This window comes from Electrophorus electricus, chromosome 16, assembly GCF_041902795.1.
Source record: "Electrophorus electricus isolate QZ-2024a chromosome 16, ASM4190279v1, whole genome shotgun sequence".
Taxonomy (NCBI): Eukaryota; Metazoa; Chordata; class Actinopteri; order Gymnotiformes; family Gymnotidae; genus Electrophorus; species Electrophorus electricus.
In genome coordinates, this window is record NC_137512.1 from 17,482,865 (window position 1) to 17,506,663 (window position 23,799).

Sequence of the window (23,799 nt, forward strand, 5' to 3'; positions counted from 1 at the left end):
CTTTATTGCAGTCAGTGAGAGGAGCATCAGGTGGCCACTAGATGTCCTTGTTTTTCATCAACCGTCCCACCCCAGGAGACCCTGCTGCTCAGTTGCACTGATTGGATAGACAAGGGCCTGCCTCCAGAAGTCACTACTAATCCTCTTTGGGCCAACAGCTCTCTAATTGGCCCAATCCTCAGCCTCTTCCCCATAACCTCCTCCCTCCTACTTCCCCATTCTCCTCCTTCTAGCCTGTAAATTCGCTTTCTGAGGAGAGTCTAATCCAAGTAGATTACGAGGCAAAGCAGTGGATTTTAGAAGTGAGTGCCAGCTTGTTAGAGATGCTTAATAACTCTTGCATGTGGAATGCAGTATCTGTTCTCATATTGGTCTATGTGTACATCCTGGATAGTAATAGTCTAGAGTTAAAGTATTCTACCACCGTTGTGAAAACAAGGATTTATTCTTCAATTTGCAAATAAATGGAAAAAGATGAAAGGCAGATTGGATAGCCTGGTATATTGATTTTTCTTTCTTTTTTGACCTTCCCTTTCACAATGAAGAATGATGAAACGGATCATTTAAAGCAGATTTGGGCCCAAACAGTGAACGAGGAGCACCTGTTTCAGACCAGCACACCAAGTCAACGGCATAATTGATGGTCTGAAGCTCTGACTGGGAGAGGTTTAAAAGCCTTGGTCAGGTCAACATGAACAAATGTGAGCTTGTGGATAAGATTTGGGCCAAAACTTCAGCAGCACAGGCGGATCCCTGAGTTTCACCAGGTGGCTGGTTAATTCCAGGACTACAGCAGACGCAAGGGGCACTCCACTGGGATGGCAGTTGGCACTGTCTTTCACAGGAGGGAGCCTTCGTGGGTCACCCTCTTCCTGCTTCACTCGGCCTGGTTCTGGCTCCTGACCATGGCACAGATGAAGATCCCACCAGAAACGTAAGACAGAGAAATGTTCATCTTGGCCTTCTTTAGCACGCAAGAAGTACAATGCACACTAACACAAACAATAGTAATTGTAGTACTTCCTTGATCAAAAGGATTTCTCTCCATTTATTGGGACAAATGCTATTCACCAGATTCTGTATCTGCAGTGAGATACAGAAAATGATAAAATCTCATGATGCAAAGTAATATTACTCATCAAGCAATTGATTGCCAGATGATTGTACTTTGTATTTTATATTCTGTGAAGCAAAGATGAGTCACTCATAATTATCAGAATCACCCTCAGTCTAGCAGAGTTTTACATTTGCTTGATTTCTGAGAGGTGTATTGGTAACTGGCTCAACAGCATGTTAAATAAATCCGGTATTATAGCGGTAGTAGAGAGGAGTGTCTGGAGATTGTCAACTCCAGGATGCACCTATGGTGCTATGCTGGATGTTGCCCTGGTTAATATGATTCTGGGCAGGAGCCAGACTCTCGGGTCAGCACATGGATGGGCATATGGTTCCCCACATGGAGACAGGAACTAACATTGTTCATGCCTTCCTCTTTTACATGCACAGTCGTGTCTTGTTGGTGTACTTGGCCGATAATATAATCTTAATATAATTGCAACTTAATGCAAATTCTGAATCTCATAAACACAAAAGTTAAATCACTTTCCCAATATTTTCCAGTCATTGTCTGTCTGTCTGGGTCTGTAATTGGTTAGTTGTAAAGCTGTAATGCTATCACAATCCAATAAGTTGCCAAGCCTGGGCTGGGTTCCATGATAACCTTTCATTTTGTGGCTAAATTACTGTATACATCACATGATCAGGTCTTTCTGAGTGAGTTGACTGAATTCAGTTTAATTGCATTTTAGTTTTCTTGAATTTTAGATTTGTGTGTCCTTAAATCAGTAATAATGCTTGAATTTGGGCTCAAATTACAGAGATAAAAAATCTTTGTAAAGCAGAACTCTTAAGTTGGAGGTCTTAAATCTTAAATACATAAAGGATGTTTTTAAATAAACCTTTATAGATGTTTTTAATTATATGCCTCAAAGAATATTGCATCTAAATATCAGACTTAACATCTAGATGTATTCAGATGCACTGCTGAAAATGGATGTAGGTATACTCTGATCAATGAATCGATTGTGACAATAAGTTTGTAGGCAGAACCGGAAACCCTGCCAAGATATCCATCACATACAGCCAGCCGTCTTCTGTTATACATTCAGTCATATTCCCAACAGCATTTAGCAAAACAAACAGCCTCTTACATTTCTGCGAGGTCCTGCTGTCTCCTGAGTGTGGCAAACACCTCATATCTTCTGTGGCTGAGAATGGCTTTAGGAAAAGATTTATATCTTGCACTCTGAATAAGCTATGGATTCACGACCCTTGCAAGGTGTTTGACACACATGAAAGATGTATTTTTCAACAAGCATGTTGATCGTGTCCATTGAGCACTTTAATTTTTCCCTCAGGGTTCAAAAATGGGCCAATGGCATTTCAGAGCAATTGCATGCAGTTGCTTTAAAATATTCAGGAGCTGCAGTATTACAGAAGGTAAGTCAGGTAGACATGTTTCATATGATCAGGCCCTAACCCTAGGAACAACAGGAGACGGTGTAATTCAGACTCCTCATATATGTACTAGGTCTCATGGTTCGTGTCCATGTGGTGACATTTTCTTTATAATCTTCTCTGTAAACTTTTCCATTGCCACTCATTTGATACTTTCAGATTAGATTAGGCTGATTTCAAATTTACTTCTCTTTTGGTGCTAGTTGTGCTATGACAACATTATGTCAGTTTAGATTTTAATGCTTGCAGGTCAAACACTCCACGGGATTTATCCATAATAATTATGCCATTACAATTATTTGTCCTATGCTTGAATGCCATTGGTTCGCATTGCTATGACGGGGCCAAGTGGCATTCATCATTACACTGAGGCTTTTTCTCTGACTTCTTATTAAAGTAAAATCCAGCATGATGGATCCCAGTGCCTCCATCATAATGCTTCAGGACTGGCTCCATTCCCAGGGATGGTCTGGGAGCTGGCCGCCACAGACATATAGCAGTACTGCTAACAGGATCTAATGTTCTGCTTTATGGCTCTGTTCTCCTTCCTCAATTCTCGAGAGGATTTGACAAGCCTAAGCTAGTTTTACTGCGGAATGTCTAATTTCTATATTGAAGACTTGATAATACTATTTTTCAGTCAACTTTTCCTATGCCTCATATTTTTAACTAGAAACATAGAGATTGTGTTTATTTCATGTTTATGTGTTTATTTTGGCTGAGCCAACATTGCAGCACAAATGTAGAAATTCTAGAATTCATACAGTGCATGAACTGCACAGGTTTTCTTGCAAAACTCCATAATTGGCTACATTATGTTAATCAGACTCATTCATCTTACAGACACATAGTTGCAGCATATGGAGTGAATATAGCAACACAGGAGAGGTTGGGAGATGATTAGATTTTCAGATGCTTGTTTTAATTCATCTTTGTGATGCAGTTAACTCGGAGGTTCATTTTGTCAAATGGAGAGTATCTGAGATTTTGTCTAGCCCATTTAGTCTTGCCAAGGAAACAGTTGCCCCTGAATCCCTCTGCTGACATGTCTGTATAGTCTAGCCCAGAGCAAATTTCCAAGCCCAGCTGAGAGATTTAAATTATTAAATTGTTTCATGAAGTTCATGTTATTTTTTGTATTTCTCTTAAATGTTTTGCATTCATCACATACAATTTGCATGTATATAAACCATATATTACAATGCTTATACATTCATATATTCAACATTCATATCTGAATTACTGTCTAACAATTCTGTTGATTCAACCAGAAACTCAAGGATGTGGAGCCCATTATCTGGATAGAAGATGTAGATGGAACTGTCTTAGTCCAGGAGTTTGCAGGGGAGATTGAGAAGATGCTGGGGAGCAAGATGAAGTCTGTTAAGGTCAGTAATTAGATTTGCAAGGGTGGAAAGGCAACCGCAGTACTGAGACACTGGCTGTCTTCAAATGAAGACTGAAGACTCACCTCTTTGCTGAGTCACTAAGCGCATAAAAATGTTTACTGTCTTTTAGCCCGCTCTAGTCAGCTCTGGCTTTAACTTGATAGCATTCTTGACACTGGCCTCTCTGTAGTCTTATGGGGATATGAATTTGATAGCGACTACAAAGCACTTCTGTAAGTTGCTCTGGACAAGGGCCTCTGCCAAGTGATGGAAATGGAAATGGAAAGCAGAGATAACGAGGAATGAACGGTTGAAAATGTAACGTAACACTATCATATTTTGATAATGGCATCTCAGTTAAAGGACTGAGGGGTATACCTGGTCAAAGTCCTGCTCAGTAATGCTGTTTGATGTCACACAATGTCTTTGGGATAAGGAATACTATGGTCCCTTTTACTCTTGGTTTGGTGTCCCTGGATAGCTAGTGACTTGAAAAAATTTCACTTTGGCATGAATGGCTTACAAAGTTCAAAGATCATACCGATAAACCTTTCTTTTATTGTAACAGTCTTTTAAAAATAATTATTTGGTAGTAAATGGAAGTATGAATACTGAAATTTGACATGCGACTTTTACTGCATGCTCAGGTTTAATAAATAGGGCCATTTGTACTTTGAGTGGTTTGATCAGTTCTAATCTTTAGAATGACCAGCGTACAGAATTCCTTCAGTGTTCACTACATCATTGCAAGAAGCTTTTGCATCCTTGGTTTACAGTTGTTTTAGGTAAATAAGAAAGATAAAGGGTAAAACCCTCTCTATATAGAGTCTTTAATGAATGCGACTCTCCTTCTGTGATCTCTTCCCAGCGGCTGGCAGACACAGCAGAAGATGCAGATTTATATCATGAATTTAACGCATCTTTAGAGGTGAGGCTTGGAGGATTGGGCCCAAAATCAAAAGATCAGCCGCATATGGAAAAGCTTAGGAATCTTGATTTTCCAAATTGCCATACATCACATAGTTAAACTGCAGTTCAGGGATGTAATTGGATTGTCACAATAATTCTAACAAAGCGTATTTTATAATCCTGAATTGTCTTCAACTAATATTTCACTGCTTATAAATTAGATCCCTGCAATTATGAGATTATTAATAATAAACCATTACTGGAAAAATGTCTCTCTGCTTGTCTGCTTTATAAACAGTTTGACTACTTCAACTCCCTGTTGATAAACACGATGGACGAAGAAAGCAACTACATAGAGCTTGGTGGAGAGTTTCCACTTGAAGAAAATGAGCATTTTAACAAACTCCAAGTCAACACACTAATGAGTGACATTCAAGTCCCAACCAATGTGTACAACAAAGGTAAAAAAAAAATTAACAGCAAAATCTGAACCTCTCAAAGAAACAAAATCTTACATCCAAAATACCACTGCTATTGTTACATGATTTAAAGATCTCAAATATATGTCTGTCTCTTTCTCTCTCTCTATCATTTGCGGTCTTTGTCTAGACCCCGACATTCTTAATGGGGTGTATATGTCTGAAGCTCTGAATGATGTCTTCATCAGTAACTTCCAGAAGGACCCGACGCTCACATGGCAGTTCTTTGGAAGTTCTACTGGTTTCTTCAGACTATATCCAGGTACAGTGAGTGAAAACTGCTCTTTAATGGAGATTTTAATACTGCAGGTTTATCAAATACTTTCCTTTCTACCATCAGGTATCAAGTGGATTGCAGATCCAAATGGAGTGGTTACCTTTGACTGCAGGAACAGAAACTGGTGAGAGAGTCTGTGCTGGCACCACAGAGAGTACTCCTTCCTGTTCTGTGCCCAGGCACAAGAGCAGATTAGCTGTGTGTGTAGCACCCAAAATATCTGTGGCTTGTACCAGTGGCAGCACAGCCAATAAGGTCCTGATCCCAAAGACTTTAATCCTGTCCTTAAATAGTTAGCAGCTCAGTAGCCAGGTTAATGGATCTCAACATAGGCTCCATATGTGAATGTTTGTTTATATGGCCATACATAACAGTCATTTAAGGTGGTTCAGCTAGAATTAGTCTTTTTGTAAAGAAACAGATCAGTATTTTGTGTTATATATATTGTTTGATACACTGCTTTGCACAAGGGATGACACCTGTGATTATGCAATGCAGTCTGCTTGCCTTCCCTTGCTTAGCGCATGAGTGAGACTGCACAGGAACTACATGGTCAAAGTTGTGCTGTAGTGTGCTGTAGAGTGGTGATTTATGTATATACCACATGCACATAGGTACTGTTGTCTTGGCAGGAAGGTGTGACCTAAGCTGTCTCTCACTGGCCCAGGTACATTCAAGCTGCCACCTCTCCTAAGGACCTCATCATCGTGGTGGATGTCAGTGGCAGTATGAAAGGTCTCAAATTGACCATTGCTAAGCACACTATCAACACCATCCTGGATACTCTGGGGGAAAACGACTTTGTCAATATTATTGCAGTAAGAGGATTTGAGGGGATACAGTTCCTGTAATCTAGAGGCTAATGAAGTTTTTTAAAACAATAATTTTGTTAGTCCTTGGAAGTAAGGAGTACCTTTCATAGAATAACCAGTCATTTTTTAAAATAGTACTTATATTTTTCTTTTTTAATGTGAGCTTGTTAAACACATTATGTTTGTTCTTCAGTACACCGATTATGTTCATTATGTGGAGCCCTGTTTCAAGGGCACATTGGTGCAGGCAGACTTGGACAACCGTGAGGTAAATTGATTTTACATGTCAGCTGAGAACAAATTGCTAAGCCAGTGGCAGCCAAAGCTGAATTTATAGCTTTTTCAAGTTAAAAGGAGCACTTTGTTTTAACAGTGATGCTTTTTGTAGTTTAGGATATATTGTTTTGGTGCATCAGGTGATCTGACGCACTGTTGTGTCTTGTATTTCAAAGGCTCATTTTGGGCCAGTGTCTTATTTTGGGTCAGTGTCTACTTTAGAATTTTATGGTCCCTCAAATCAGTATACACAATAGTCATGTGTTCAGTCAGCTAACTTGCAACTGATATGCTTATCAGTAATTTTATATACTTCAAATAAAACATCAGACTTCTATATACACTGTATAAATTTTACACAGTTTTAAAAAGAACATGCATAATAATACGGTAAACAACTGTTGGTGCCAGTTAATAAACAGAGAAAATATATCAAGTAAATGACACTGGAAATGTGTTGTCTTCCACAGCATTTCAAGCTGCTTGTGGAGGAACTGCAGGTGAAGGGTGAGGGCAAGGTGAAAAATGCTGTGAAGGAGGCCTTCCAGGTGCTGAATGAGGTCAGTGTCCAGCACTTCCAGAAATGTACCAGAAACAGGGGCCTGTTTCTTGTGTGTGTGTTAGGAAGGATGTTTTAATAATAATGGATTATTAAAAGGTCTCTTACGCACACACACACACACACACACACACACACGCATGCACGCACACACATACACATGCACATATACACACACACACACACATGGAAACTGTATTGCTAACTGTTCCTGTTCCATAGGCCACAGTGAATGTGCAGGGCAGCCTGTGTAATCAGGCCATCATGCTCATTACAGATGGAGCCATGGAAGACTACCAGTCTGTGTTTCAGGAGTTCAACTGGCCTGAGAAAAAGGTAACAGACTATCTGTCTGGGGAAAAGAACACATAAGAGAGGAAAGAGTTACCTGAAAAATAAAGATTTTAATTTAATGTATTTTTAACTATTTAACTAATTACAGTAATTGCTAACATTGGAAGGGCCATTATTAGATTAGCCTATGGTGCATTTATATATGAGAATGCTTTATAAACAACACATAAACCTTCCATTTTAATTTGCATTTTGCTTACACTTTGGCTGAAAGAACAATGAAATGAAACGAAATCTTCTTTAGTTTAGACGTAGACAGTAAGTTCTTTTTGTGCCACTGGTTTGATGTTTCATTAAGTGTTGCCACATGTCCGCCAGGTGCGGGTTTTCACTTACCTCATTGGCCGAGACACGACATTCGCAGAAAATGTGAAGTGGATCGCCTGCAACAATAAGGGTAAATTTCACTCAAGTTTCTCCTAAGCCTCATACATAATGACTGTGGCAGGGTGTAAATATGTTACTTTTTTGTATGGGTAGTAGAGACAGTAGAGTTAAAACACAACCATTGCATGCAATCATTGAAGTGCAGCATAAAAATCCATACAAACACTGAACTTTTTCCATTCAAAGCAATCTGATCTTTTTTTCTGTTCTCTAAGAAATATGTATATATTTTTTACATTTGCAAAGTGATTTACAACTGTGACTGATTACAACTTGAGCAGGTGAGGGTTAAATTCCTAGCTCAGGGGCCTAACAGTGTTAACTTGTCAATGGAGGGGCTTGAAACGCCAACCTTCTGATGACAAGTCCAGTACCTTCTGAATACTAGTCTAGTCCAGTACCTTAACTACTGAGCTACCACTGCCCCTGTACATAATCTGCCTCAGGCTACTACACCCACATCAACACACTGGCCGATGTTCAGGAGAATGTCATGGAGTATCTTCATGTTCTGAGTCGCCCCATGGTCATCAGCCATGACCATGACATCATCTGGACTGAGGCGTATATGGACAGTGTGGTAAGTGTACATGCAGCTCTGCTATCTCCAACAGCATCCCAGGACGATGGGGTGTTCGCGCTGCAGAAGAGCAAAAGATGGGACAAGCTGTGGCCTAGAATGGGTGACATATTGCCCTTCCTGGATAGCCTATGCAATACTTTTGGGGCAACAATAGAATGATCTTTGCTCTGTGTTATTCCTTTATGTACAACTGTGTGCATTAGTTTTTGCCTTGGTTTATTGCAAAGCTTTACAATTGCGCAGCTAAGACTGTGACATTTAGCTGAGACTTTTCTCCCGAGCAACTTACAATTATGACTGAATACAATTTGAGCAACTGAGAGTTAAGGGCCTTGCTCATGGGCCCGGCAGTGGTCGGGATTGAACTGGCAACCTTCTGATTACCACATGTATATCGTAACCACTGAGCTACCACTGTCCTACCATGCTACAGTCAATATGACAATGTGTGCTTTTCCCCCCTACTTTTTGTTTGCTGTCTTTATTTTCCTCCAGCTCCCCAACACTAAAGAGGTAAAAGGGCTTTAGCACATTAAATCAATGAACAATGGCAGAAGCCTTTCCTATGAGCTGCAATGTCTTAATAGTGCCTCTGATTTAGCCTGCCCTGTAGTCTGTGCAGCAAAGATATAGTTGATAGCCTATAGAAAAATGCTCTAGTGCAGAGGGAGACTTATGGCCTGCTGTTTTACAGCACGCTCTAGTGTTGAATGTGGTTAACTGCACACCTTGCTTATGAAACATGCTTTTGTCAGTAATGGCCCAGTGAAGGAGATGGATTTGGCTAATCCTTTTTTATTTCCCCAATAGCTCTTTAACAGCATGGCTCAGAGCCTGCTGCTGATGACCACAGTGGCAATGCCTGTCTTCAGCAAGAAAAAAGAGACACTTAGTCATGGCATTTTGCTTGGTGTGGTGGGAACTGATATCCCCTTGCTGGAGGTCATCATGCTGGCCCCTCGACACAAGGTACAGCATCAGGGACCCCTTTCACCCCTGGCAGTTTGAATAGTACAATGACCATAACAAATGTGGCATTAACAAAGTTTGCATCTCTCAGCTTGGAGCTCACGGCTATGCCTTCCTCATTACAAACAATGGCTACATTCTGGCACACCCTGATTTAAGACCTCTAGTGAGTATACCTGCGCCCTGACTCTGCTTCTCCTCAGCCGTATCTGACATTTTCTCCAGTTTTCTTTTGTTTGCCTTCCTCTTCTTAAACAGTATGAAGATGGAAAGAAGCTGAAGCCCAAACCCAATTACAACAGTGTGGATCTGTCTGAAGCAGAATGGGAAGACACTGAAGAGAGAGTGAGTCCTAAACACACACACACACACACACACACCCTGACTCATAGTGTTGGCCGTACAAGCGGTGACTCTTAATAACATATATATGTGTTTTCTTCCAGTTGAGAACAGCCATGGTGAAAGGAGAGACAGGCACTCTAGCTTTAGATGTAAAAGTAGCCATTGATAAAGGGGTGAGTCAAGATTGTGTACAATGAGGATGATTTTACACTAATATCACATATTCTTAACCAACACAACTGGACTTGTGTAATAAGTACCAGCAAAATAAGCTTGTCTTGTGAAAAACCTTTAACAAAAAAAGCAGCAGAAGGATTACACTATATTGCCAAAAGTATTCACTCACCCTTCCAAGTAATTGAATTCTGGTGTTCCAGTCACTTCCATGGCCATAGGTGTAAAACCAAGCACCTAGGCATGCAGACTGCTTCTACAAATATTTGTGAAAGTATGGGTCGCCCTCAGGAGCTCAGTGAATTCCAGCATGGTACTGTGATAGGAGGCAACCTGTGCAAGTCCAGTTGTGAAATTTCCTCGCTACTAAATATTCCACAGTCAACTGTCAGCGGTATTTTAACAAAGTGGAAGCAATTGGGAACAACAGCAACTCAGCCACGAAGTGGTAGACCACATAAAATGACAGAGCGGGGTCAGTGGATCCTGAAGTGCATAGTGCGCAGCTGTCGCCACTTTCTGCAGAGTCAATCACTATAGACCTCCATATTTCATGTGGCCATGAAAGATTAGGCCATTCAGATTCAGAAGAACATTCAGAATTCAGAAGAACAGTGTGTAGAGAGTTTCATGGAATTGTTTTCCATGGCCAAGCAGCTGCATCCAAGCCTTACATCACCAAGTGCAATGCAAAGCATTGGATGCAGTGGTGTATAGCACGCCAGGGCCAGGAGAAAAGTACTTGTCTGACTGCATTGTGCCAAGTGTAAAGTTAGGACCCTTAGTTACAGTGAAAGGAGCTGTTAATGCTTCACCATACCAAGAGATTTTGGACAATTTCATGCTTCAAACTTTGTGGGAACAGTTTGGGGAGGGCCCCTTCCTGTTCCAACATGCTTGCACACCAGTGCACAAAGCAAGGCTCATAAAGACATGGATGAGTGAGTTTGGTACGGAAGAACTTGACTGGCCTTGACACAGAGTCCAGACCTCAACCCGACAGAACACCTTTGGGATGAATTAGAGCAGAGACTGCGAGCCAGGCCTTCTCGTCCAACATCAGTGTCTGACCTCACAAATGCACTTCTGGAAGAATGGTCAGAAATTCCCATAAACACACTCATAAACCTTGTGGAAAGCCTTCCCAGAAGAGCTGAAGCTGTTATAGCTGCAAAGGTTGGGCCGACATCATATTAAACCCTATGAATTAAGATTGGAATGTCACTCAAGTTCACATGCCTGTGAATGCAGACAAGCAAATACTTTTGGCAATATAGTGTATGTCCTGCATGGGCGATGGCTATCCTCATACCTACACTGAAAACAAAATTAAACCAAAGCCAAATAAAACATGCCCTTTTGTCCTTTGGAGCTTCAGGTTTATTCCTTTTGTGAGAATCAGTCCTGACTGTGTTGAAACAGAAGAATTTTCACTCTGTTGCTTTTTGTTACAGAAAAGGCCCTTGTTCCTAAAACATGATTATTTCTACACTACCATCAATGATACACCGTTTAGGTAAGATAGGTACTAGCCATTTCATTTATATACTCGCATCTGTAGCAGTGTGTCATATTTTTTCTCCAGCAATTTGACTTTTGTTTTTGTAACAAGTTTTACCATTATATAACCTGTGCACGTATGTGTATGAGTGTGTATGTATGGTGTATTTTGTTGTGTGCATTATAAGTCATGAATGTGTGTGTGCTGGGGTTTCATCTTTGGCATGGTTCTGACTGGTGTGTATGGTTGGTGTATTGTGTTTGTGTTATAAGTCATGAGTGGGTTTCAGTTTTGGAATGGTGCTTACTGGTATGTATGGGGATGTATTGTGTTGTTTGCATTGTGAATCATGAGTGTGTGTTTGTGTGTGTGTGCTGATTTCAGTTTTGGCACGGTGCTGACTCGGGGACATGGCCAGTTTATGTTCTTCGGAAATGTATCTGTCGAAGAAGGTACATTCACAACATGCACATACACACACGAGAGAGAAATTAGCCTAAAACATAAAGTTCTTCAAATTAAGCTAATGCTAAATTAACCTGATTTGTGTTCATAATCAGCTGAGTGAGAAGAGTTCCTTTATTTTCTGTGAAAACGCCTTTGACAATGTTCGTGCGCAGAGCTGATGGCTGCTCTTCTCCACAGGCCTCCATGACCTTCAGCACCCGGACCTCACCATCGCTGATGGTTGGTGAGTTCCAATAGTGTCGTTATGAACCATTAGAAACGGTCTGTGAACTTCTGCATGACATTTTAGCCTATTACATTTATGAATCCTTATACAAGCCCTTTATACTATGTACTATATACAGGTGTTTACAACCATAGTGTATATAGTTATCCTACATTGTACATTCATACCTCTTCTGTGCTCTTTGTGTAATGAGTGCAGAGGTGCACACCCGTACTGAATCTATACTGGTTAACATGGTTAATATGCACTGCAATACTGAGATGTATGGTTTCTCTCTGCTAGGACCTACTGTGAGACCGATATCGACCCCCAGCACCGTAAACTAACTCAGCTTCAGGCTGTCGTGCGATACCTGACTGGCAAGGAGCCCGACCTGGAGTGTGGGTTCTCCACAACACTTCACTAATGTCTCAGATCACCGGAAGATTTCTCTTCTTTGATGTTGCACCAATGTATAAATTACATATTTTTCTGCAGGTGATGAGGTTCTCTTGCAGCATATTCTTTTCGATGCTGTGGTAACAGCTCCCCTAGAGGCCTATTGGACAGCCCTGATGCTGAGTGACTCAGGGTGAGATATGCTTGTGGCTCTGACAGCATTAGCCTGTCAGGTTCTCTGAACTGGGGTTTTTAATGCACAGATCATATGCAAAATACACTGTCCACTAAACAATGCAAACTGTAAGGCGAGTGTACTATAGTAAGGACAAGAACAATGTTGCATTCCAGAATTTATGAGAGCCAGATCTGTCATAAGTGATTGTTAGGAAGCTTTTGGACATCCCTCCTCTTTCCTCTTCCTCTGTGCAGGGTGGAGGACGGAGTGGAGACAGCCTTCCTGGGGACTAGGGCGGGTCTCATGCGAGCGGTCAGATACGTCAGCGCTGAGGATCAGAAGGGAATGTGAGTATGCCTGAAAGGTCGAATAATCCATTCATCCCTTCTGAAACAACCCCTCACAAAATCACTTTAACATTTTGACCCCACAGGAAATTCCTGACCCCAGCCGACAAGGCAAACATATTTACAGTGGACCACTTCCCCATCTGGTATCGCCTGGCAGCTGAAAACAAACCGGGACAGTTCTTCTACTACATACCTGCTGATGACATCAACAAAGGTGCTTGTGTGACCATTGATTTGAAACAGAGAATTGAGTTTAGTGCAGCTGAGATGACTGTGATCGCAATCACTGTATATACATCAGTGCGCATAATAAGGCTTCAAAAAATGTAATTCTCAACTGAAATTTGAGTGTCTTTTATGCTCCAAATTTTTGATTTAGGCCTTAAACTGAAGCTTGTGAGTTTAGGCTTCACTGGAGGTCAAGTTGTCATTGGGACCCAAAGCAGATGAATTTTGTGGCTTCTCTCTCCTAGGTAAGGACACATTCGTGGCAGTGACCTCTGTGACTGTGACCAAGGGGAAGAAGACAGCCCTGGCTGGAGGTATGAGAGCAGGGAAACTAACCTCCTAATTCCTTTCCTGCCACAATATTCATTTGAATATAATATAATACACAAGAAAGCATGTTTGAATAGATATCCTTAAAAATAGACATAAATACTTTTCATGCATAATATACTTACATTTTTATCAACTGTAAAAATGCACAAAGTGTGGTGGCCAATATGACAATATTCATATAAATATTTTTTTTCTTTAAAATGGAAATATGAATAAACATTAATTCTGGGAAATTGTTAATATTTAGTGTCAGTCTGGGTGAGAGAGGGGTGGGGGTTAGGAGGTCTTACCCTGTAAAAAAGCCTGCTTAGTGCACTGATGAATAAGCCTCTGAAAAGATGATTAGAGATGCCATTGGGCTGCAGGTTTTAGTGAGGTTTTATTGAAGTGGGTGAGAGCAGTAAATCATAGATATTTATTTCCCAAGAATGAAATCACTGATTGAGCTGCATTTAAGTCCACCTTGACCCTCCCCAAAACCAACAATGTGGTACAGTCAGGCTAGACATTGATTGTAACTCATGACTGCTGTAAGTAGCATCACTGAATGACCCCCAAATGCCTCTGTGCTACATGTATAGTTAAAATCAGTCTGTTACATTTATGGCTGTCATCACAGATAAGGTTTTCCTTCCTGGAATGGTCCATGTTCTGAGACGGCGTACTTGCAGGTCTCACTCCTCACACACACAGAACTCGGGTGAAAACGCCATCCACTCAGTGTACTCAAGAGCCTGTACTCCCCTGTCAAAAGCTGGCACCACCTCCTGTTCCTTCACCTCCTCCAGCTCAGGCTCTGGCCCCTTCTCCTCCACTGCTGGAGCCCTTTTCTCTGCCCTCCCCTCTGGCAGCTCCTTCTACTGACAAGCTGCCACCATGGCATAGATGCAGCTATGACGCACATGCCAGCATATACCACCTTGGCCACCAACACGGTGGGCACGGCAGGCTCGTGGGTCGCAGGTGCTGCCATGGGCATTCTGGGGGGTCATCAGGTGCTGCCATGGGGGACTGTCAGGTGCCTGTTAGCTACAGAGAGAGAGATATGATCATGATAGTGCTTAAGACTTTTCATGCTACCGCACAATCAAGCATACTATTCCCCTCTATACTGCAGCTATTCCAGCCAGTGTCTGAGTGGCATTAGGCTGCAGTGCATTGGTTCCACCGTTTGAGCACTTAACGTTCCATTGGTTTCCCTCCAGCAGGAGGTGCTGTAAATGGTGAGGCGCTCCACAACTGAGCTCTGCAGGGCCCTCATCTGGTTGCTATCCAGCGATAGCCATGCCAGGCCCTGTGGCCCAGGAGTCCTTGGGGCAGGGAGGTCAGGCTGTTGAAGGAAAGGTCCAGTTGCTGTAGGTCAGCCAGACTATTGGGTTCAGCACTTTTAACGTGTTGCATTTCAAATCCAGCTCTGGGGTGTAACTTAAGCCAGAGGAGAGGGCTGATGGAAGGTTCTCCAGGAAGTTGCTGGAAAGATCTAGAACCTCCAGACTGCTGAGCTGGGAGAAGGTGGAGGGGTAGCGGTTAAGGAGGTGGTTCCTGGATTCCTGTAGGTTGTTGAGAGAGACAGGATCCACTGTGCTTGTTGTTTTGGGAGAGGCTGAGTGAAGTGAGGTTAGTTAATGTTAGTTAGTGGGTGCTGTTGCAGGATCAGAGCACATGCTCAGAAGGTTCAGCAGCTCAGCCTGAGCTACAAGAAGGACTGTTTCATTTGGGAATTTCCACATGGCATAAACTCTGTGCTCAAAAACCTTAAGAGGACTAAACGCAAACGAAACCCACTGGGTCCCAGTTAGTATGATGTCACCTGCATGATCCTCAAGTTTCCACTGTTACCTTTCAGTCATTACTACCAACACTAAGATTTTAGGTGAAGTATTCTGCTACTGTATATTCTGCTATTGGTGGGGTGTTATACCATTATTGTTGAATCATTAAGTGTAAGTGTTAAGTCTTGAGCAGTGTTTTTTTAGGACGTTTGCTTCTTAGAGACCACCTCACAGCCACAGCTGGTTTTGTTGCTGTCTAGAGCTCTGTTGTTGTGATTATGAAGGTTTCTGTAACAAATAAAGTTGTTTGAGTTTGAGATTACTGTTGCTTTTATCTCAAAGCTGGTGTTCTACTGAAGAAAATTGAGTTAAAAATCAGCTTTCATAATGTTTCAGTGATTGACCAGTGTGCAGTGTGGATGTGAACCTTTTAGGAAGAAGGAGAAAGGGTATGGTTTGTGTGTTGTGTCCTTGCTGTGCCGCCCTTGGTTGTCCATTCATCCCTGATTTTTGCCACTACGCATTTGTCACATTAAACCATTGCTACTGATCAGTGACAGCAGATTAATCAGGGGAGAAATGATAATACATTAGAGAGTAAACAAGTTCTCCATAATTCTTACAGCCCAGTGGTTCCATAATTCCTAAAGATGAATTATTTTTAGGTACAAGAATGCAATTGCAATTATTTACATTTTCATAGAATTGTGTGCTTGTCCATGCCATGATGCATAAAAATATACTTAAATCAGTAATAAAAACTGCTCACCATTTGGTACTAATAAGCAGATCAGAGCATAATTCACAAGCAGAACAAGAATCCTTATTGTTTTTAAAACCACTTAAATAGGTTTACATACATACACACAGTTTACATACTTAGTATATGGTGTATTTAAGAATAAATGGCATATTTTGAATATTAAAAAAAATAAATAAATCACGGTGTAAAAGAAAGCTAGAGGGAAGTGCCAAGACCTCCCATTGCTTTTCAGCCATTCTGCACACATACAGGTGGATGACTGTGAAAATGAGACTGTCCCACAGACTGCTTTCAGTGTGGCTCAAATGAACCATCAGTGGGTAGTAAAAAAGTCTATACCTGCCCACGTATTAGTGAGAGAGGGAGAAACAGAGAGAGGAAGAGAGAGTAAAGAGGAAGGACGGAGATGATGAGGATTGGCAGGAGAGACGAGAGGTCAGCAGTTTAAGATTAGCCTCTGCAGTCTCCCTGCCCTTTGCAGTCTCCCTGCCCTCTGCAGTCTCCCTGCCCTCTGCAGTCTCCCTCTGCAGTCTCCCTGTCCTTTGCAGTCTCCCTGCCCTCTGCAATCACCCTGCCCTCTGCAGTCTCCCTGCCCTCTGCAGTCTCCCTGCCCTCTGCAGTCTCCCTGCCTTCTGCAGTCTCCCTGCCTTCTGCAGTCTCCCTGCCCTCTGCAGTCACCCTGCCCTCTGCAGTCTCCCTGCCCTCTGCAGTCACCCTGCCCTCTGCAGTCTCCCTGCCCTCTGCAGTCTCCCTGCCCTCTGCAGTCACCCTGCCCTCTGCAGTCTTCCTCTGCAGTCTCCCTGCCCTCTGCAGTCTCCCTGCCCTGCTTCCTGCATCGCGTTGCTGTTGCTGTGCCAATACAAATGGTTACTGTTTGAAATGTGCTGTGCATAATTTGTATATAACCGTATATGCGTATGACATTTTATTTTCAGTGAACTAAAAACTCTTCCACCATGCATGTTGAATAAGATAGCTAGACACATGTACTGCTGAGGTCTTGTTACAGTCTAGAATGAGACTGATGATGAAGCTTCACACACTTTATTTCTGATTTCATGTCTAGCAATTGGAGTGCAAATGTCATTGGATCTCCTGGAGAGAAGAGTGTGGGCCACAGCTAGACAGGTAAACGGTGAAATACATGTTCAGAAGCAATGACACTATCGCAAAAGCATGCAGAGGTACCTGTAACATTCGTACCTGTATCTGACTTTTCTAGATGAGTTGCAAATTGATACATTCACCTGACTGAAGTATGCAGTAATGGCAAGCTACATCTGTGTGTGATTTCGTACAACAGCCTTTTTATTCTAAATACACACATAGACACACACAGAGAGGGAGGGAAGGAAGGAGAGAGAGAGAGAGAGAGAGAGAGAGAGAGAGAGAGAGAGAGAGAGAGAGAGAGAGAGAGAGAGAGAGAGAGAGAGAGAGAGAGAGAGAGAGAGAGAGAGAGAGAGAGAGAGAGATTGAGATTTCTAAACTCCTTAACTTCTCCATCGTTCTTTCCCTTCTCTCTTGTTGTTGTCTTACTCTTTGGGCAGTCCAGTGACACCGATGTAAGTACACATCATGTTGCAACACCCTACCTCCATTTCCCATCATTGCAGTTTCAGGTTTTACGAGTGAAACATCCAGGCTGCATGCAGCATACTTCAGGTAACACACTGTACATAGTCCTCGTCAGAAGGCATCCAGTGCAGCCTGGCAGAGCTGATGAGGATGTTTCTGGGGACTCTGTTGGTAGACTTGTGGAGAGGTGACAATGAAGATATCCTCTCTTTTACTCTTTGTAGTGCAGTAATGTGGAAGGTTTATGTCCTCTGAACTGTGAAAGCATCGTGAGTACAGTTGGTTCTTTTTATCCTTATTTCATGCAGTGCATTTGTTTTTTAAATAACCTTGAAGTGTATATAGTTAATGAACAGTTGCCATAGCTGCTTACCCATGCTGCTGAAGTAATGTTTTGACCATCCTTTGTGTTTCTGAGTATAATGTATGGTTGGATGTATCAGAAGCCAAAAAGCATTTGCATTTAGTTAATTGTGCAGTTAAATGGAAGTGTAAAATGTAATTCTTTTTTAGAATGTCAATGCTAAAATTAAGATTGTTCAGTAACTATATAAACAAAGATTTGTATGGTGGAGTGTTCTATATTTCAGTACTCCATCTAAATCTTAGATGGAAATAATCATAATAAAATCAAAAATCAAAAAATTAAAAAAGCCTTAGAGTAATGTTTGATGTCGCATTCATTTTGACAGGAAATTAATTGTTACCTTGTGGACAACAATGGCTTCGTTGTATTCTCAAAGGAGAGGTCAGATGTGAGTATGGAATCCCTTATGATATTTTTAACTATGGGGTTACTGCGCACTTACAAAACTTAATCCCAGATTGTGGAATGCTGAAACATAGCTGTGACAGCAGTAAGGATCAGCATCTGTTAACACATCTTGCATTGCATGTTTGTGTGAATGTGTATGTGCACACAGATTTGTGCATGTGTGTGAGTTTGTGTGGTCCTGAAGTAGATGAACTATGAACACAGCACAATTTAGGTAGGATTTACCCAGGGAGAACCACATCCAAAACATGAAATGTTACAGTTGTTGTAGGTGCTGGCTTCAAGATGGTTCATGGTCATATGGCATTTACCATCTTAAAGTCTAACTGCCCTTTATCTGCATATACATAACTGAACTGAATTAGCTAAATCGATTTGAATCTTATTATTGTTTGTGTTATATTGCTATACTAGAATAGAGTAGAATAGAATAGAATAGCTAAATGAAGATGTAAATGCAATACAAAAAAGGATTAACTGAGGAGATAATCACTCATATAATCAAAATATAATCAAAGATAAGGCTTGCTGGCTTTTATTTGCCCTAACACAGACATAAACACACAGAAAGCTCTACATGCATCACCATTACATTTGGTACCCGTTGCACAGGTTGGAAGATTCTTTGGAGAAATCGATGGCTCAGTGATGGCACAGCTTCTGAAAACAGGCTTGTTTCAAAGGTAATGGGTTTTTACATGTTTTACAAATGCCATACATTTAAATCTGAAAATAATTTTGAGGAATACACCTATTTTGCTTGTTCTATTATTCAATAGCCATGTCATCTTTCTCCCTAAATAATGAGAGAAAAGCACTTTCACAGAGTATTGTTGTGTAACTGTCTGCAGGGTGACTCTGTACGACTACCAGGCCATGTGTAAGAACAGTCACCACCATTCCAGTGGAGCTCATCCCCCACTCAGCGTGCGTGTCCCTGAGTATACATCCCCACAAGTGTTGCCACTAATGCTCCTGTAGATGTCCATAATGGCTATTCCCTGCCTAGCAAGCCGGCGTGTAACATTCACAAACAACCCAAACCCCCACCCCCACCCCCACCACATGGATAAATTTGACATAGCTGTAAGACTGGAGATGGGACCATCCTGTAAAGAAGCGTTAGTCTTCAGGAGTATAAGTGACCACTTGTGGCACTCGCAGACACACTACCTACACAGCCTGCCTCACACAGACCAAGCTCTGGAGGTATTTGCTATAACTGTTATGACAAACTGTTTGAGCACCTAACGTCTTCACACCTCAACCCTCCGCAGCCTTTCCATGGCCTGATGGGGGCGGTTAAGTGGTTCATCTCGAACCTGGTGCTGTAAGTGCCCCTCTTGCTAGCTGTGTTTTTTTTTTCCACTTGCCAGTGGAACCTGCAGCCGTTGAACTTGTGTCAAATACACTTTTTCCTTGCTTTCATGGTTTTCTAGGTTTTTGTTGGAGTTCAACATCTGCAGTCTATGGCATAATGACTACTTGGCAGATGGTAGGCTGCAGCATTAACTATACACGCTGTTTCATTCTTTCAGATAGGAAGAGTGACATGCAGTGGATATGTTTGTTATGTGTATGCAGAAACCAGTAAAGCAATTATCCAGTACATAATTGCAATGAATGTGTTGATTTATGCGTACTTTATCAGCTCATATGAACATCAGTATTCTGTTGAACTGCCTCTATAACACCATATTTTATCAACTTTTGCACTCTGCCTCTCTTGCTTGATATAATTTCCTTTGATGTCATTCTTTTGATGTAATTTCTTGTTCCCATCATCACTCTCCTACTGTGCCCTCTTGCTACTGCTGTCTGCCACTCCATGTCCCGCATTCTCATAGCCAAGGCTGTGTACCATGCATGTAAGAGCTTTTTCTCATTTTGTAGCATTAACCTGCATGAGCGAGTGGATGACTGAGTGAGTGGATGAGTGAGTATGTGTGTCTGTATATGTACAAACACACATTTCCTATGTACAGTGTTAATTTGGTGATTTGAAGTCCACATTTTTAGCTAAAGCTTATTTAAACCAACCATAAATAAATCCTCGGGTTATATCATATTGGTGAATAAATATGTAAATGCTTTGTGTAATTCATTAAGATATGGCTACAATTTAGCAGTACCTGCCTGTGTTGACTGAATTACTGACATGTGAGTTAAACACATGAAGGATTTTTGTAACTAAGTCAATTTGGCAAATTCATAGAACACCAATAATTGTTCTTTCATATAATACTATTTCTGAAAGAATATCACAACAATGTGATGTCATGTCAATATTTTCTCAACATCACTGTGACATCAAAACTGACAGAATTGACTGAAATTCACGTGTCTCCCAGCACACAAGCAGAAGAAGGTGGAATCCATGGTGGCATGTAACACTGAGTACCCCGGATTCGTTTATGATGCCTCCATTAGGGAGACCAACAGCATCATCAAATGTGGTCGCTGTCAAAAGTAAGTCTATGCGTCTGCTATTTGAGAGGTTTCCAAACTCAGGAGGTAGGAATAGTGAACAGGCTTTGGGGTTTCACACAGTTTGGGCAGTTAAATCAATTAAAACCTCACGCAAAAGAATTTTAATTACATAATAATGATGTAATTATATTTTATATAAATATGTATTTCTTATCTTTACTTTATATTGTAAATTGTATTGCTTGACTGCAACATAGTTCTAACATAGTTCTATATATTAAATAATAGAATATTAGTAGAATATTAATGTATTTCTAAGTAGTAATTTAAAAATGATTTTGCATTTTGTGCCCCCTGGGTGCCTTTGCAGGAGTATGTCATGTGCTGAACTGTTGCCTTTCTTCCTGCTCTCCCAGGATGTTTGTGCTCCAGCATGTGGTGAACAGTAACCTGGTGATGCTCGTGGTGCAGGCAGACTGCGACTGCTCCCGCCAGTACGCCCCCATCACTCTCACACCCAGGGAGGTCAAATATATCCTCCCTGACACTGTGTAACTGAAGTGCCCTGTGGGCCTGTAGACCAGCTTGCAGACGAATTGCTCAGCTGGATCGGGTGATACTTTAATGAAGTATTTTGGGAACTGGCGGTGTGCTGGGGTTTTTTTTAGTCAGGACAAGACACTGCTTAGGGTCACACTGATGTGAAAGCATTTGGTCCTTCTATTTCAAATAATTGCACGCAGAGAGTATTGCGTGCACGCACGCGCACACACACACACACACACACACACACACACACACACACACACACACACACACACACACACACATATATATATATATATATATATATATATATATATATATAGTTCCCAGAGATGATAGAGATTATTTATTTAAAACTAAAAAACATGCTAGTTCTCCTAAGAGATCATGTTTGTTTTGCTTCACATATTGAGTCTGAGATGGTGAAGGTTTGTGATGGTTTAAGATTCAAAGTGATGTAGATTTGGGATGCTATAAGACTCAAGGTGTTGCTGGTGCTGTCATGGCAACGTGCTGGCCTTAACTCCCTGAACATAACACCACGGTGAAATGCAACAGGATGAAGTCCCAGAAGATGCGAAGACGTCCTGAGTCCTGTCATGCATACCATCCTCATGTAAACCTTCCACAATCAAAAATACCCTTAAAATACATTTAGTTAATCCAGCTTCATTTTTAGCAATTTTTTCCTGAAAATAAACTAAAAGTATACAGCATTAATATTGTTTTCATAATATAGTGTCATAATGCAAATATGAATGAATGCTAGTTATGCAATCTAAGATGAGTCATGACTTGTGAAAATGTCCTATTCTGCTCTTAATCATAGGAAAATGCAGAGGATTGTGGTGGAGCATGTGAGATATCCCTATCAGTGGCTCTCCTTTTCCTGTCTCTGGTCACATCATTGACTCTGCAGTGACTATAAAAGACAGTCAGCCTCCAGGAGTCACGGACACGCCTATGGATTATGATCAGCAGCAGAGCTGCACAGTTCAACCAAAAACAGGCTAGTTTATCACTGCAGTCTTTACTTTCACTCTTGCAATGATGATCTGCAGCAGAAGAACGTTTGAGGATATGAACTTGGGTGTAGTTATCAGGTCCTCTTCATGAAGGCACTCACAGCTGCTCAACTATGTTGTGGTGACCTCTACTGGTCTTCAGGTGACACTGCAGACTATTTTACTGCTTTCCAACGGACGTTTACGTGACCCAGCAGGTGACGTCAAAGAGACGTAAGCTTTTTTTTTTTTCTTGTTATGGAAATTCCGAAATTATGCAGGTGAGATAAAGATGTATTGTGATTTTTAGTCGGTTTTACAATTTTTTTTATAGGATATTATAAGCTAGGCCAGGTATAGGATATTATGGGCTACTTTTTTAAACTCATGCTATAGTTGACGAAAATGACGCATAACACACATATCATCATATATAGAATCATAAAGAAGAACTATTATGAGTACACGTAAAAACTTTATTTTAAATATAGCATACATTATACGTCAGTGTTATTGCTGTTGTTTGCTTAAACGTATGTAGAAAATAAATATCACAAAACATTTAGTGCTAAAATTAGGCTTATGCCTGTAGTTTTAATTGGCTCCAATGGGTCACAATTACAATTTTTAGACTACATTGCTTGAACTAATGGAAAGGAACGAGTTAATCGTTCTAATTATGATTAAACAGAATTGCATGGCCGTGTGATTTTGAATTTGTATTCAAGTAATAAGTAAAATACGTTGCATATTAATTGCGATTGAGTAGGTTTGGGGTTCTTTTCTGCAGTTTGAACTTAAATGTGAAGTACCCTGACATTTAAGCCTTGTAACGCCTGTTCGCGCTGAACATATCTATCAGTGCTCAGAGTGTCCATCACATTCGCTGTGAGACGCAAGGGAATTTTATCATTTATATTAACACGATGTATTGTAATGTCGTCACGCGGCGGTAACCACAATTTTGGGAAATTGCTATTTATTAGGATAGGTTTTAATTAAAGGTAAGATATTTTTCTTTACCTCACGCCAAAATCTAATAAAATTGAAACCGGCTGTTGTTTTGGTTTAAATAGGTCTATAAAACAACTTAATACAAGATTTGGGAAGCATATTGGAGAAAATCAATGGTCTCTACTTACAGCTGCAACTTATTTTGGCTCTGTCTATTGCATTTGTCATATCTGAAGACTGTATTAAAGGAAACAAATAAAGGCAAAATCCTATGTAATTCCTTAAATGT

At 41.0% G+C, this 23,799-nt stretch overlaps 1 protein-coding gene across 5 annotated transcripts; it reads left to right on the plus strand.

Moving 5' to 3' along the window:
• Positions 1 to 23,317, plus strand: cacna2d4b (calcium channel, voltage-dependent, alpha 2/delta subunit 4b). Of its 5 annotated transcripts, XR_014117711.1 has the most exons (39): positions 7 to 302; positions 546 to 934; positions 2,418 to 2,499; positions 3,789 to 3,905; positions 4,774 to 4,833; positions 5,113 to 5,275; positions 5,424 to 5,555; positions 5,634 to 5,694; positions 6,238 to 6,388; positions 6,576 to 6,650; positions 7,129 to 7,218; positions 7,440 to 7,553; positions 7,890 to 7,968; positions 8,405 to 8,538; positions 9,037 to 9,054; positions 9,352 to 9,510; positions 9,602 to 9,676; positions 9,769 to 9,855; positions 9,957 to 10,028; positions 11,484 to 11,545; positions 11,915 to 11,982; positions 12,176 to 12,221; positions 12,507 to 12,604; positions 12,702 to 12,795; positions 13,035 to 13,127; positions 13,214 to 13,344; positions 13,604 to 13,672; positions 17,293 to 17,354; positions 17,774 to 17,788; positions 18,026 to 18,070; positions 18,494 to 18,556; positions 19,189 to 19,259; positions 19,428 to 19,503; positions 19,854 to 19,906; positions 20,016 to 20,071; positions 20,424 to 20,444; positions 20,928 to 21,045; positions 21,423 to 22,168; positions 22,382 to 23,317. XR_014117711.1 is itself a non-coding variant. In XM_027024547.3 (38 exons), the coding sequence occupies exons 1-38, from the start codon at positions 819 to 821 to the stop codon at positions 22,472 to 22,474; spliced, it is 3,300 nt and encodes a 1,099-aa protein (XP_026880348.2). In that variant the 5' UTR covers positions 1 to 818; the 3' UTR covers positions 22,475 to 23,317. The 5 variants fall into 5 exon arrangements, 2 of the variants coding, with proteins under 2 accessions (XP_026880348.2, XP_081555569.1); XM_027024547.3 differs by lacking the exon at positions 9,037 to 9,054 and having other exon boundaries at positions 1 to 934; positions 21,423 to 21,538; positions 22,086 to 22,168; XR_014117710.1 differs by having other exon boundaries at positions 7 to 934.
• Positions 23,318 to 23,799: the final 482 nt, after the last annotated feature.

What these genes read in the sequence shown, in the direction of transcription:
- cacna2d4b (XM_027024547.3), top strand. Translation starts at nt 819, where the DNA reads ATGGCAGTTGGCACTGTCTTTCACAGGAGGGAGCCTTCGTGGGTCACC. An exon ending in TGCTGGCCCCTCGACACAAG is followed by an intron (nt 9,511 to 9,601) that starts GTACAGCATCAG and finishes TGCATCTCTCAG; the next exon opens with CTTGGAGCTCACGGCTATGC. An exon ending in TTCATCTCGAACCTGGTGCT is followed by an intron (nt 19,907 to 20,015) that starts GTAAGTGCCCCT and finishes ATGGTTTTCTAG; the next exon opens with GTTTTTGTTGGAGTTCAACA.